The sequence below is a fragment of the Hoplias malabaricus genome, chromosome 16, assembly GCF_029633855.1.
Source record: "Hoplias malabaricus isolate fHopMal1 chromosome 16, fHopMal1.hap1, whole genome shotgun sequence".
NCBI lineage: Eukaryota > Metazoa > Chordata > Actinopteri > Characiformes > Erythrinidae > Hoplias > Hoplias malabaricus.
This window is the reverse complement of record NC_089815.1, coordinates 28,353,943-28,366,810: the sequence shown is the minus strand read 5'-3', so window position 1 is coordinate 28,366,810 and position 12,868 is coordinate 28,353,943. Positions and strand designations below refer to the sequence as shown.

At 46.1% G+C, this 12,868-nt stretch overlaps 1 protein-coding gene across 1 annotated transcript in view; it reads left to right on the top strand.

The window, feature by feature from the left end:
* Window positions 1-12,868, top strand: part of si:ch211-51h4.2 (uncharacterized) — a 111,350-nt gene that overhangs the window by 26,227 nt on the left and 72,255 nt on the right. Inside the window, exon 7 of the mRNA XM_066648237.1 lies at window positions 5,015-5,080. Within this exon, the coding sequence (XP_066504334.1) occupies window positions 5,015-5,080 (66 nt within the window). The remainder of the gene's footprint in view (window positions 1-5,014; window positions 5,081-12,868) is intronic.

Here is a 12,868-nt window from a genome sequence, read left to right as displayed (position 1 = left end):
TCACTCACACATCTCTTGTAGTAGGCTGAAGGTTCCCCACAAGAGGGAGCTGTTAGAACCTTATTAGGTTCTGTGTAACACTCACTCACTCATTCACACATCTCTTGTAGTAGGCTGAAGGTTCCCCACAAGAGGGAGCTGTAAGAACCTTATTAGGTTCTGTGTAACACTCACTCACTCACACACTCACTCACACATCTCTTGTAGTAGGCTGAGGGTTAACCACAAGAGGGAGCTGTTAGAACCTTATTAGGTTCTGTGTAACACTCACTCACTCACACATCTCTTGTAGTAGGCTGAAGGTTCCCCACAAGAGGGAGCTGTAAGAACCTTATTAGGTTCTGTGTAACACTCACTCACTCATTCACACATCTCTTGTAGTAGGCTGAAGGTTCCCCACAAGAGGGAGCTGTTAGAACCTTATTAGGTTCTGTGTAACACTCACTCACTCACACATCTCTTGTAGTAGGCTGAAGGTTCCCCACAAGAGGGAGCTGTTAGAACCTTATTAGGTTCTGTGTAACACTCACTCACTCATTCACACATCTCTTGTAGTAGGCTGAAGGTTCCCCACAAGAGGGAGCTGTTAGAACCTTATTAGGTTCTGTGTAACACTCACTCACTCACACACTCACACATCTCTTGTAGTAGGCTGAAGGTTCCCCACAAGTGGGAGCTGTTAGAACCTTATTAGGTTCTGTGTAATACTCACTCACTCACTCACTCACACATCTCTTGTAGTAGGCTGAAGGTTCCCCACAAGAGGGAGCTGTTAGAACCTTATTAGGTTCTGTGTAATACTTACTCACTCACTCACTCACACATCTCTTGTAGTAGGCTGAAGGTTCCCCACAAGAGGGAGCTGTTATAACCTTATTAGGTTCTGTGTAATACTCACTCACTCACTCACTCACACATCTCTTGTAGTAGGCTGAAGGTTCCCCACAAGTGGGAGCTGTTAGAACCTTATTAGGTTCTGTGTAATACTTACTCACTCACTCACTCACACATCTCTTGTAGTAGGCTGAAGGTTCCCCACAAGAGGGAGCTGTAAGAACCTTATTAGGTTCTGTGTAACACTCACTCACTCACTCAGTGTGGAGATGGTCATGACCGACAAAGCGACCGAAGGGCCGTGTAAAAGTTGGACAACTGTTGTCTATAAGATTTTCAACTTTACATTGGTTCAGATCAAGAAAAAAAAAAAAAGATTTCTGATAGGTTTTATACGACATAAAATACATTACCCTTTTCTTCTCATGCGTCAGCCAGAAGTTCCAAATGGTTTGTCCCCCACAGGCATGAGAACTGCACGTATAGCCATATCCTGTCATTTAACGTCAGCTAATCTCACACCTTTCTGAATTATTCAATGAAATTCTCCCAGTGGTGCCCTCCTAATGAGCGACACCCTCTCCGACACCTCTGCTGTTTTCAAGGATTACTTGATAATAGATCGCCGTGGTCAGCGGTTCCACTTTCCACAGTGTAAGATTTCAAATATACCCAAAGAAATGGAAGAAACTCTTTTTAGTCCAGGATACATTTGTACGTAGTGTTGTTTGGTCACCAAGGTTGAATCGCATCCCTTACTGCACAGGTTCCTCTAATATCCCAGTGTCAAGGCTGACATAACCTAAAGAAGAACTGGTCCCAAGGTATGAGTAAACCTGCAATCATATTCTTGTGGAACAAAAGTCAATAGCCTCAGTCTGGCTGCCACTTAAGGGCGGTTTCCGGCCTGTTATGTGGAGTTATGTGGGATTGATTGATCTTATGTGTTCTCTGAGGTTTCAAGATTGTAAAAGAAGGTTCTGGATTGTGTGATGTCCTTATTCCGAGTCCTCTTCAAAGCTACAAAGCCGATCTCCAGTCTCTATATTTAACTGTTTACAATGGCATTTAAAGTTCAACACGAAGAGCGTGTCTTAAAAATAGAACGGTACAAAATAAACGAAAATACCCAATAGGCTGATCTCCAACACGATGTTATCACAGACTGTTGGAGCTGAGAAAATGAGCATGACTGTTTCTTAAAAAGAAAATGTTGATCATAAGCTGTAATGGCTTTCGGTTTAAAAAAAAAAAAAAGCAGCCTTGTCTGCTGTTGCATAACACAGCAGGGAGCTGAGGTAATTTGTTATTATCTGGCCAAGCTAGACTCTCCAGCTGCTGCAGGGCATGCACAATGGCCTTCTTTTCTTCAAGCATCTGGATCTCTCGCTGTTCTTTCATAGGAAGTAACGGGGTCCTTACATGCATTGACATCCATGATTCCAGCAACTTCAGCTGGGTGCATTTGCTAATTAAAACCACAGTTCAGTCACCTGTCATCGTAGTTATTCCAGTAATTCCCACAAACAGTTCCAATCTTGCCACATATTGTCGTTCCAGTATTTAATACAGCAATCTGTCTGCCGCGGAACTGTATGTTAACATTATACTTCACTGTTTATAACTCGGGCGGCAGGGACCTGGAGGTTGTGGGTTCAAGTCCCGCTCCGGGTGACTGTCTGTGAGGAGTGCGGTGTGTTCTCCCTGTGTCTGCGTGGGTTTCCTCCGGGTGACTGTCTGTGAGGAGTGCGGTGTGTTCTCCCTGTGTCTGCGTGGGTTTCCTCCGGGTGACTGTCTGTGAGGAGTGCGGTGTGTTCTCCCTGTGTCTGCGTGGGTTTCCTCCGGATGACTGTGAGGAGTGTGGTGTGTTCTCCCTGTGTCTGCGTGGGTTTCCTCCGGGTGACTGTCTGTGAGGAGTGTGGTTTGTTCTCTCTGTGTCTGCGTGGGTTTCCTCCGGGTGACTGTCTGTGAGGAGTGTGGTGTGTTCTCTCTGTGTCTGCGTGGGTTTCCTCCGGGTGACTGTCTGTGAGGAGTGTGGTGTGTTCTCCCTGTGTCTGCGTGGGTTTCCTCCGGGTGACTGTCTGTGAGGAGTCTGGTATGTTCTCCCTGTGTCTGCGTGGGTTTCCTCCGGGTGACTGTCTGTGAGGAGTGTGGTGTGTTCTCCCTGTGTCTGCGTGGGTTTCCTCCGGGTGACTGTCTGTGAGGAGTGTGGTGTGTTCTCCCTGTGTCTGCGTGGGTTTCCTCCGGGTGACTGTCTGTGAGGAGTGTGGTGTGTTCTCCCTGTGTCCGCGTGGGTTTCCTCCGGGTGCTCCAGTTTCCTCCCACGCTCCCAAAACACGTTGATTGGTGACTCAAACGTGTTTATAGGTGTTAGTGTGTGTCACCCTGCAAAGCACAGGCGCAGTTGCAGACAAATTGTTGCAGACTTCTTTAACTGGAGCTAAGAAAGTATGTAGACAAACCGATGGACCACAATCTGTAATTTCTAACGGCAAAGTGCCCCTCTGTGGTCAGTGCGTATAAGTGAATGGATAGTGAGTGTAGAAACAAGGATGTCATTTAAATGCTTTGGCTGATCATTGCACAGATCTTTTCTTAAGCTCTGTGTGATGTCTACGGATCAAACCTGCTATTTCATGAAGAGGTGGCAGTCCTGAAATGTCAGCGCTGGTCGTCCCGACCCGGTTAAGGGCGGCGCTTTCAGCTCAGGACCCTCTCCTTTTGTTTCGATCCACAAAAAGGTTAATGAAAGCAAAAAAAGATGGATCAGAGCTGCGTTGTACGCCGAGGCGAGCGAAGATGGCAGACTTGTGGGATCTGAGTGCTAAGTAGGTTTTTAATCCCCGCCATGCCCTCTAGACTGCCAGGAAGTGGAGCTTTATTTATGTGTGAAATGTCAGCACTGCCCTAACCAACAGTTTCTCTTCTCCATCTTTAGAACAGTGCCCCGGCCCAGTCAAGTGAATTCCACCCAAATGACCAATGGCGCGTTCATCAGCCGATCTCATTTTAAACGTGGCATTATTTATAAAGTGGAATTTGTTTTTTTCTTTTGTCTTAAAAAGCCTTTCAATATGCTTTGCTTTCATTACATACAGATTTTCAGCAGGAGGTGGTGCTTGCCCCCGTGTCCTTGTTTTGCACGGAGCCTGGGCCCGTCCGGCTCCTTATTGACGTTTTCGGAGCAGTAACCACGCTGCAATGCGTTTCTGTAGATAGTGCAACCAAGGATACAGAACGGACTAAGGACACCAGAAGGCATTTACTTAAACACCTCCACTGCACTACTGCCTTATTACTCCACGAGAAAGGTCAGCCTTGCTCCCAGGTCGACGAGCTGTTATCAGCATTTAGACAGGTTTCACTAGAACATATCTGATTGATTTTCTCATCATTGTGTTCACGAGGCTTAGCGCTCGATCGATGAGTCGCCATGACGAATCCCCCCCCTGCTACCACTCCACAACAGCACAGTACACATCTACCAATACTGTCCTCTGTGTGATTTACCAAGCTGAACCTACCACTCCAGACCCAGGCTTCTTCCTTTCCTCTCTTCTAACGGGTTCTTTAAGTGGACACACGGAAATATTAGGAACAGGCTCGAACACAACGATTCGAGTAAATGTTTCTAACAACGTCAGCTCTGTGCAGTTATTAACCCTGAGCACCTGTTCTCATCCGTAGAACACACTTTGAACGTGGATGGTTTATTCCCACACGATGAATGTGGATTTAGAGTCCCTCAGAGTGTACGTCAACACTAAAAAGAATGAATGAACTGTAATTACACTTACACAGGACTTCTCTAGACCCCCAAGCAGTGCACATTCTTTGGGACGTTCTTAGAGAGTTGCCTCATCCACTCGGATGATGCGACAGCAGCCGATCCATGCCAGAACGCTCACGACACATCTCTTATTAAATAGAGAAGAGACCCGTGGCCTTTCTCTTTCTCTTCCACCTCGGTTCCACTGTTTCTGCCATTCATGACTTGACCGAAAGTGTGGTGTAATGTTTGATTATATATTTTTGGCGTCGACATTTCAGAAGCATCTCATTAAACACTTATTAAAGCAGTAGAGACGTTATTCTAATCTGTTTCTTTCTCCTTAGAGAATGAGCTTGGTGTAAAACCCAAACCCTGGAGAGAACTGATCAATGCTTTTGTCTTTTGCAGTGTTTCTATTGGGATCAGTTATGTCTTGGCTGGGAGCGAGGCCTACGCCGCACTGCTTCACACCAGGTGAGTTAACACAGGGTAAAACACAGGGTAACTATCACACAGGACCTTTGTTTTATTACGTCACAGAGCTGGCACCAACACGCACTGATGAACTGATCAGGAAACAGTTATGGCTCGGTTATGATTGTACAGTTATGGCTCTGTATGATCTTGTGTATGAGCTCTACATCCTTTAAGACCCACCTTATACTGGACGTATGGACAGGTAGCTTTCTACCAAGTGGATTATCTTGGCGGGCAAATTGTTGTGAGGATATTCATACGACATAATGTCTGTGCTGATTAATATTCTCTGAATAAATGAACACCTTAATACGCCTTTGGTTTGATGTAGCCGTGATGTGATTTATCGTTAATTCGGCTGCAAACAGGCATGCGGTGATATTTGCACAAATACCTGCGGGGTGAGAAGGGCGAATATAATTGTTTCTGACCCAGAACCTGTAGAGGAGGAGTTTTGTGAACACTCCCCAGTTTCTTTTATTAGAGCTGTGCCCTGCTGGATATTTGAGAATACAATATCACAGTGTTACCTACATTGCTGCACAGTCTGCTTATATATATAAATATATATTTATCAGTGGCGATTGCAGTAAGACTGCAAGGGAAGCTCAGCTTCCCCTAAAATGTAAAAAAATAAGTGATCAAATATATACTGTTGTGTGTACATGTCATTGAATAAATATGCACTACAACGCGCTCAACTTTTGTTCAGAATCAGCTTCTTATCACTGGTAAAGACGCGGCTTTCCTCTCAATCATTCCCGCAGCTTCACAGTGCTTTAAACAGTGAGGACGCTGAGCATCCACAGAGTTCAATAGCGAAGCAGCGAAGTGCAGCGAAACCAGACGAGTCATTGGATAAATGCTGGGCTTTGTCCCACCCATCGGACGCTCAGTGTCTCTGGGGGTCTATGGGGCAGCGGACGCTGTCTCAAGTGGCTTTTTTCACTCACACACTCACACCTACGGACACTTTGGAGTCACCAATCAACCTACCAACATGTGATTTTGGACTGTGGGAGGAAACCGGAGCACCCGGAGGAAACCCACGCAGACACAGAGAGAACACACCACACTCCTCACAGACAGTCACCCGGAGGAAACCCACACAGACACAGGGAGAACACACCACACTCCTCACAGACAGTCACCCGGAGGAAACCCACGCAGAACACACCACACACCTCACAGACAGTCACCCGGAGGAAACCCACGCAGACACAGGGAGAACACACCACACACCTCACAGACAGTCACCCGGAGGAAACCCACGCAGACACAGGGAGAACACACCATACTCCTCACAGACAGTCACCCAGAGGAAACCCACGCAGACACAGGGAGAACACACCACACTCCTCACAGACAGTGACCCGGAGGAAACCCACGCAGACACAGGGAGAACACACCACACTCCTCACAGACAGTCACCCGGAGCGGGAATCGAACCCACAACCTCCAGGTCCCTGGAGCTGTGTGACTGCTACACCTACCTGCTGCGCCACCGTGCCACTCCACAGAATATTAACAGTGTGTTAAAGAACAATCCTCTACCTGCTGAAATTACTCAACACTTCAAAGATCTACGCTCACATCAGTCGGGTTAAAGCAGAATGACTGAATACATGACTTCATTTTAAATAAAGCGCTTCATAATTCATCCAAGAGGGAAGTGCATGGTTACCTTAGTAATGTACAAGGTGAATCAATCTCCGCTTCTTCATAATCAGGAGCACTTTCTCAAAGCGGACGCTGTCTCGAGTGGCTTTTTTTTATTTATTTTTTCCTGAGAAGATAGGAGCGCTTTAATTAAAAAGGAAAGTTGCCGAGCCGCGAGCTCTGAACTCAAGGGCAAAGGAACATGGCTATGGTTTGTGTACTACGCTCACATCCATAAATCACTGGGCTGTTTCAAAAGCACTTTTTTAGCTCTTAATATTAATAATTCCACTCGGGATGAGGAACACAGGAATTGTGCGCGGTGAAAAACGTCCGAGTCGGCACTGTCGCTGTCCCAAACGCAGTGTTTCAAAACATGTAAGTGGCTTAGGGAAAGATGTGGAAGTTGCTGGGTGGATAAACGTGAGAAAAATAAATAAAGAAAATAAAACAGAACAGGTTGCAATTAGAGCCATTCCGTAATTGAATTAAGAGGAGCGTATGCTGCTCTTGGAAAGGATTCCTGAGTCTGTTTATTCAATTTTCCTGTTTATGTTGTGGAGCGCTGGGGTGAATACTGATGCGTACGTGGAATTTGTCAGATCATCCTTCATGTCTAAGTAGCGTCTGACAACAGCGGCTTCTGATAAAGTGCAGCCGCAACCAAACGCGCGTCGGCTTTCATGCATTATTAATAGGAACCCCATCACAGCTGTGGGAATGATTTCCCTTTTGACAGGAGAGTTTGAGGGAGAAAAAAAATTAAATAATAGAAATTTGGAGCCTGACCCATGTCATTTCCGTCTATTGTTTCCAAAGAACTTTCCAGAAGTGCTTTGTTTTGGGGAGGTTTCGTCTTTCCCTGAGTCATTACAAAAATATGACTGTGCTTTGAAGAGAAAACAGTTACAAGATCACATACCCTATAGGCACGATATAATGAGTGAATTAGCAGTTACCAAATATGCGTCGCATTCGAAAGTGCTCTTCTAACTGCAGCTCTTGATCTGTTCCTTGGCAGGGAACATAGGCTCAGGGTTAAAACACTGTTTTAGAGGATAAACAAAAGCAGCTGTGCATCATTTCAGATAAGGACAAATTACGCAAATAAAAATAAACCCGTGGGGCTCCGGCGTAGCCATAAATACTTCTCCAAAACTTTTCTTTAAAGAGGAATTCCACTAATAAAATTTACTGCTTTAATACGTTGATGGGAATGACATGGAGTAAACAACCTGCGATCACAATGTACACAGCTCACAGACATTTAAACTTCTCTTACATACAAAACACGACCCTTCTAAACTGAATATGTAATGAGAAGAATGGTATGTATCTGTATGTAAATGTGTGAGTGTGTGTTCTGGCGCCCTCTTCAGGGTGTGTTCTCGTCTTCCGCCCAGTGATTCTGGGTGGGCTCCGGACCCACCGCGACCCTGAAATGGATAAGCGCTTACAGGCAATGAACGAATGAACGAATCAATCAATGAATCTTAACTCCAAACTATCATTAAACCATCAAACAGCGTCCAAGAGAAATAAAGTATTCTAACCATTTCGTGTCAGACGCATTGGTCCTATCACCACCATTGTAAACAATTCTTAGTCACAACTAGAAGAATTTACCAAACAGAAAATAAAAAAACAAAAATAACAGTGGTATTACTCTTCAGAACACCAAGTAGAGCAGGTCTGAGTTGGTCCAAGCTGGTCTTTGATATCACTAGAATTTAATATATATATATATATATATATATATCTCAGTGGCGGATGCTGGTCTTTCAAGGAGGGGAAGCTCAATTTCGGCCTACATCATAAAATGTGTGGGTTTATTTATACGTAAATTCTACCTTCCGTTCCTTTTTAAGAAAATGATCTGTGACCCTGTCGTACCAACAAGGCGTCTTTTCCAGGGACTTGACTAGTGTCCTCTCAATGGCCAGCAGAGCTAGGCTGCTTAAACGGCCTTGTCCCATGTGAAGTGTGTCCGCCTGTGCTCCCACGGATCTTTACACCAAATGATCGCTGATTCGCTCATTTGGCTGTCAATCAAAAAGGGATTCAGCCTCAGACAGATCATCCAATCATCATGCAGAAGCTGAGCGTCCGGTCCAGTCGACGCTCAGCTCAGTGTGTGAGTGAATGTGCGAGTGTGTGTTGCCTGTGAAGGACTGGCGCCCCCTCCAGGGTGTATTCCCGCCTTGCGCCCAATGATTCCAGGTAGGCTCTGGAGCCACCGCGACCCTGAGTTGGATAAGCGGTTACAGATAATGAATGAATGAATGAATAATATTCTGTGGAGAGACGTTGGTCAGTTTGAGTCGAATCATTTGTTGAATTAATTCACGTGAGAATCTTAGACAAATAATCAATATTCTTGATGCTTTGGGATTGATGTTTGTTCAAAGGCGGTGTGAAATGTGAGCGCCATGCAAGCACGGTTACCTTCTCACAGCCGGTGTGTGTAATGGGAGACAGCAGGGTATGAAAGCCACATTATTTATTCATATTATAGGAAAATGATCTGCTTGTATTTACTCTGGCAGCATAGGAAGTGCTTTATGATGGTGTCAGAGCTGGGATGGTGTCAGAGCTTATTGCACTGGTAGAGTTGGGTGGTTTGGGCTGGGTCTTTGTTTAATGTGGTTGTAAAAGTAGTTTTTAAGGTGGTTTATTGAAGTCGGATTTACTGGGTATTGTGGAGGCTGTGTGGAATGTGAGAACTTTGCCACAAAACAATCACAGTTACATTCTCACAGCCGGTCTGGGTAATGGTGGACTATGAAATATGTGAAGCCCTGTTATTATTATATGCCTCCATCCACTAACAGCATACTAGGGGCTTTGACGTTAGTGCGGTGGGGTGTTTTGCTTTTAAAACTAGAAACCTGAGACAAAGCATAGCCTATGGTTTGTGTTTATCTGATGTTTGATTTATATTATTAATAGACTTTATATAAGGGTGAAAGGTTCGATTCCCGTCCGGGTGACTGTCTGTGAGGAGTGTGGTGTGTTCTCTCTGTGTCTGCGTGGGTGTCATCTGAGTGACTGTCTGTGAGGGGTGTGGTGTGTTCTCTCTGTGTCTGCGTGGGTGTCCTCTGGGTGACTGTCTGTGAGGGGTGTGGTGTGTTCTCTCTGTGTCTGCGTGGGTTTCCTCTGGGTGACTGTCTGTGAGGAGTGTGGTGTGTTCTCTCTGTGTTTGCATGGGTGTCCTCCGGGTGACTGTCTGTGAGGGGTGTGGTGTGTTCTCCCTGTGTCTGCGTGGGTTTCCTCTGGGTGACTGTCTGTGAGGAGTGTGGTGTGTTCTCTCTGTGTTTGCATGGGTGTCCTCCGGGTGACTGTCTGTGAGGAGTGTGGTGTGTTCTCTCTGTGTTTGCGTGGGTGTCCTCCGGGTGACTGTCTGTGAGGAGTGTGGTGTGTTCTCCCTGAAACGTTGATATTGATGATATTTATAAAAGAACATGTGCTTTTTATGGTTTTTGCACAATGTACAATGAAATTGTGCCCCCACATTTAACCCATCACTGACAATGAACACACACACACACATACACAAACCCAGAACAGTGGGCAGCCATCTTGGCACCCATGGAGTCGTTGGTGTTTGGGAGCCTCCGCCATGGAAGATGAGACAACGTTGTTCTGTAACTCCACCCCAAATGTATTTCTGCAGGTCGAGGGGGACTCAGCCCTCACACCGTGCAGCGGGGAACAGCGAGACACAAGCACTGTGCTGACTATTAATTAGTATCTGATCTTGAACAGATTTATAACATCGGTGTGGTGAGGGAAACCGGACAAAACAAAAACAGTCCTCTGAGAATTGGGGATTATTCCGAGAAAATGTGACGTGCAAGAACTTTGCATCAATGGCACTGTGTAATGAGGCATGAGAGACGCATTTATTAATGTTATCTGTGTCTGTTTGCTCTAGCAAGCAGAGGGAAGGGGCTTTACCCTGATCTGTGTGAAGTGAAGTGAACGACTCCAGGATCAGAACATGGGGAAGCTTCAGACAAATGTGCACTGTCACTATTTCCATCTGTGCCTCTCTCTCTCTCCACCCCCAATCCCCCCCAATGCCTTCAGTGAGTAGGTCAAGAGTCTGTCCAGAACCCATTTTCTCCCACCCACTGGGGGGACATTACTGCCAAATCCAGCTAAGCAAATGCACTAATGAAGTTCTAAAAGGAAGTGAGAACATTTACATGAGCTGTATCGATCAGCGAGTTGATCTTCGTCCACTGATTTTCTGAGGACCCTGGGTCACGATGGCCGGCCTGTGAAAATAGATCCGTCCGCTGGAGCATTCTGGGGCTAAAACTCTTAAATGTCAGAGGGCAGAATCAATGGGCGCTGGTGTATGAGGTGTCAGGCAGCTGTATATGCTTTCAGACACTATTTAATTATGGATATTCAGAGAAGAATTCCTTTGTAGCTGGAGTTGAAGCCATGAGGCTTCCTCTAGGCAAGGCTTCATCGATAAAACTGAGAGGTTTGATCGCGGCTGAGCGCAGCTGTCATGGGCTTCAGGTCAATAGAAACTGGTCCGAGTATCTGAGGCCCTTGATGTAGCGGTGATTGTCCGTCCTGTCAGCATCATCAATAATATCAAATATGTTATGGCTGGCCTTATATGCCTGACTTTTCTTTGCTGTGCTGGCACATTTCTCCTTCCTCTTATGGCTGTTTCATATGGGATTTATTGGGCTGGCACTTTTTGTTGATTAACTACGAATAAAAAAAAAAAAAAAAAAAACGAACATGAATAACATCAGGGCGGCACGGTGGCGCAGTAGGTAGGCGTCGCAGTCACACAGCTCCAGAGACCTTGAGGTTGTGGGTATGATTCCTGGGTGACTGTCTGTGACTCTGTGAGGAGTGTGGTGTGTTCTCCCTGTGTCTGTGTGGGTTTCCTCCGGGTGACTGTCTGTGAAGAGTGTGGTGTGTTCTCCCTGTGTCTGCGTGGGTTTCCTCCGGGTGACTGTCTGTGAGGAGTGTGGTGTGTTCTCCCTGTGTCTGCATGAGTTTCCTCCGGGTGACTGTCTGTGAAGAGTGTGGTGTGTTCTCCCTGTGTCTGCGTAGGTTTCCTCCGGGTGACTGTCTGTAAGGAGTGTGGTGTGTTCTCTCTGTGTCTGCGTAGGTTTCCTCCGGGTGACTATCTGTAAGGAGTGTGGTGTGTTCTCTCTGTGTCCGCGTAGGTTTCCTCCGGGTGACTGTCTGTGAGGAGTGTGGTGTGTTCTCTCTGTGTCTGCGTGGGTTTCCTCCGGGTGCTCCGGTATCCTCCTACAGTCCAAAAACACAAGTTGGTAGATGGATTTGGTGACACAAAAGTGTCCGTAGGTGTGACTGTGTGAGTGAATGTGTGAGTGTGTGTTGCCCTGTGAAGGACTGGTGCCCCCTCCAGGGTGTATTCCCGCCTTGCACCCAATGATTCCAGGTAGGCTCTGGACTAACCGCGACCCTGAACTGGAGAAGGGTTACAGATAATGAATGAATGAATGAAAAACCATTTGTAGAAAATTAGAAACATCTTGTAAAATGCAACAAAAACCAATGTCTGTGCTGTATATAACCCTTTTCTAACCATGCAAAGGTATCATAGGGCAAGACTGGACCCCAATCGAATATGTGGGGCCTTTGAGCCCTCAGACTGCACTGCATGAGAGTCACAAACACACATTCCTTTTCATCGAATACCACCCAAAACAGCACAGCGTTTCACAGCACAGAGGACTGGTAAAATATGTCTGAAATGCTGAAAAGGTTGTGGTTATCGCTCAGATGAATTTCCTGTGCAGTGCAGTTTGTCAGATGATAATTGGTCCTGTGCGTTCTGCTGTTGGCTGCACATCGTTGAGAACAGAAGCTTAGGGGAAGTGAGAGTTCCTCTGGGTAACTCAGGCATCCGTGAACACGCTGTGTACATACATTTCACCGCACGTCCGTACACGGGTGTAATCAAAAAGATTCAATCAGAGAACATACACTGCCCCTAGGAGGTGAGAACACATGAAAGTTGGACTGTTGGAGCAGAGGCTGATGGCCAGAGCCCATAACAGCCCCCAGCAAGCGTTCCCAAACCCATAACTAGAAGAGAACAGAACTCAGAGGCCCAGGTTGACG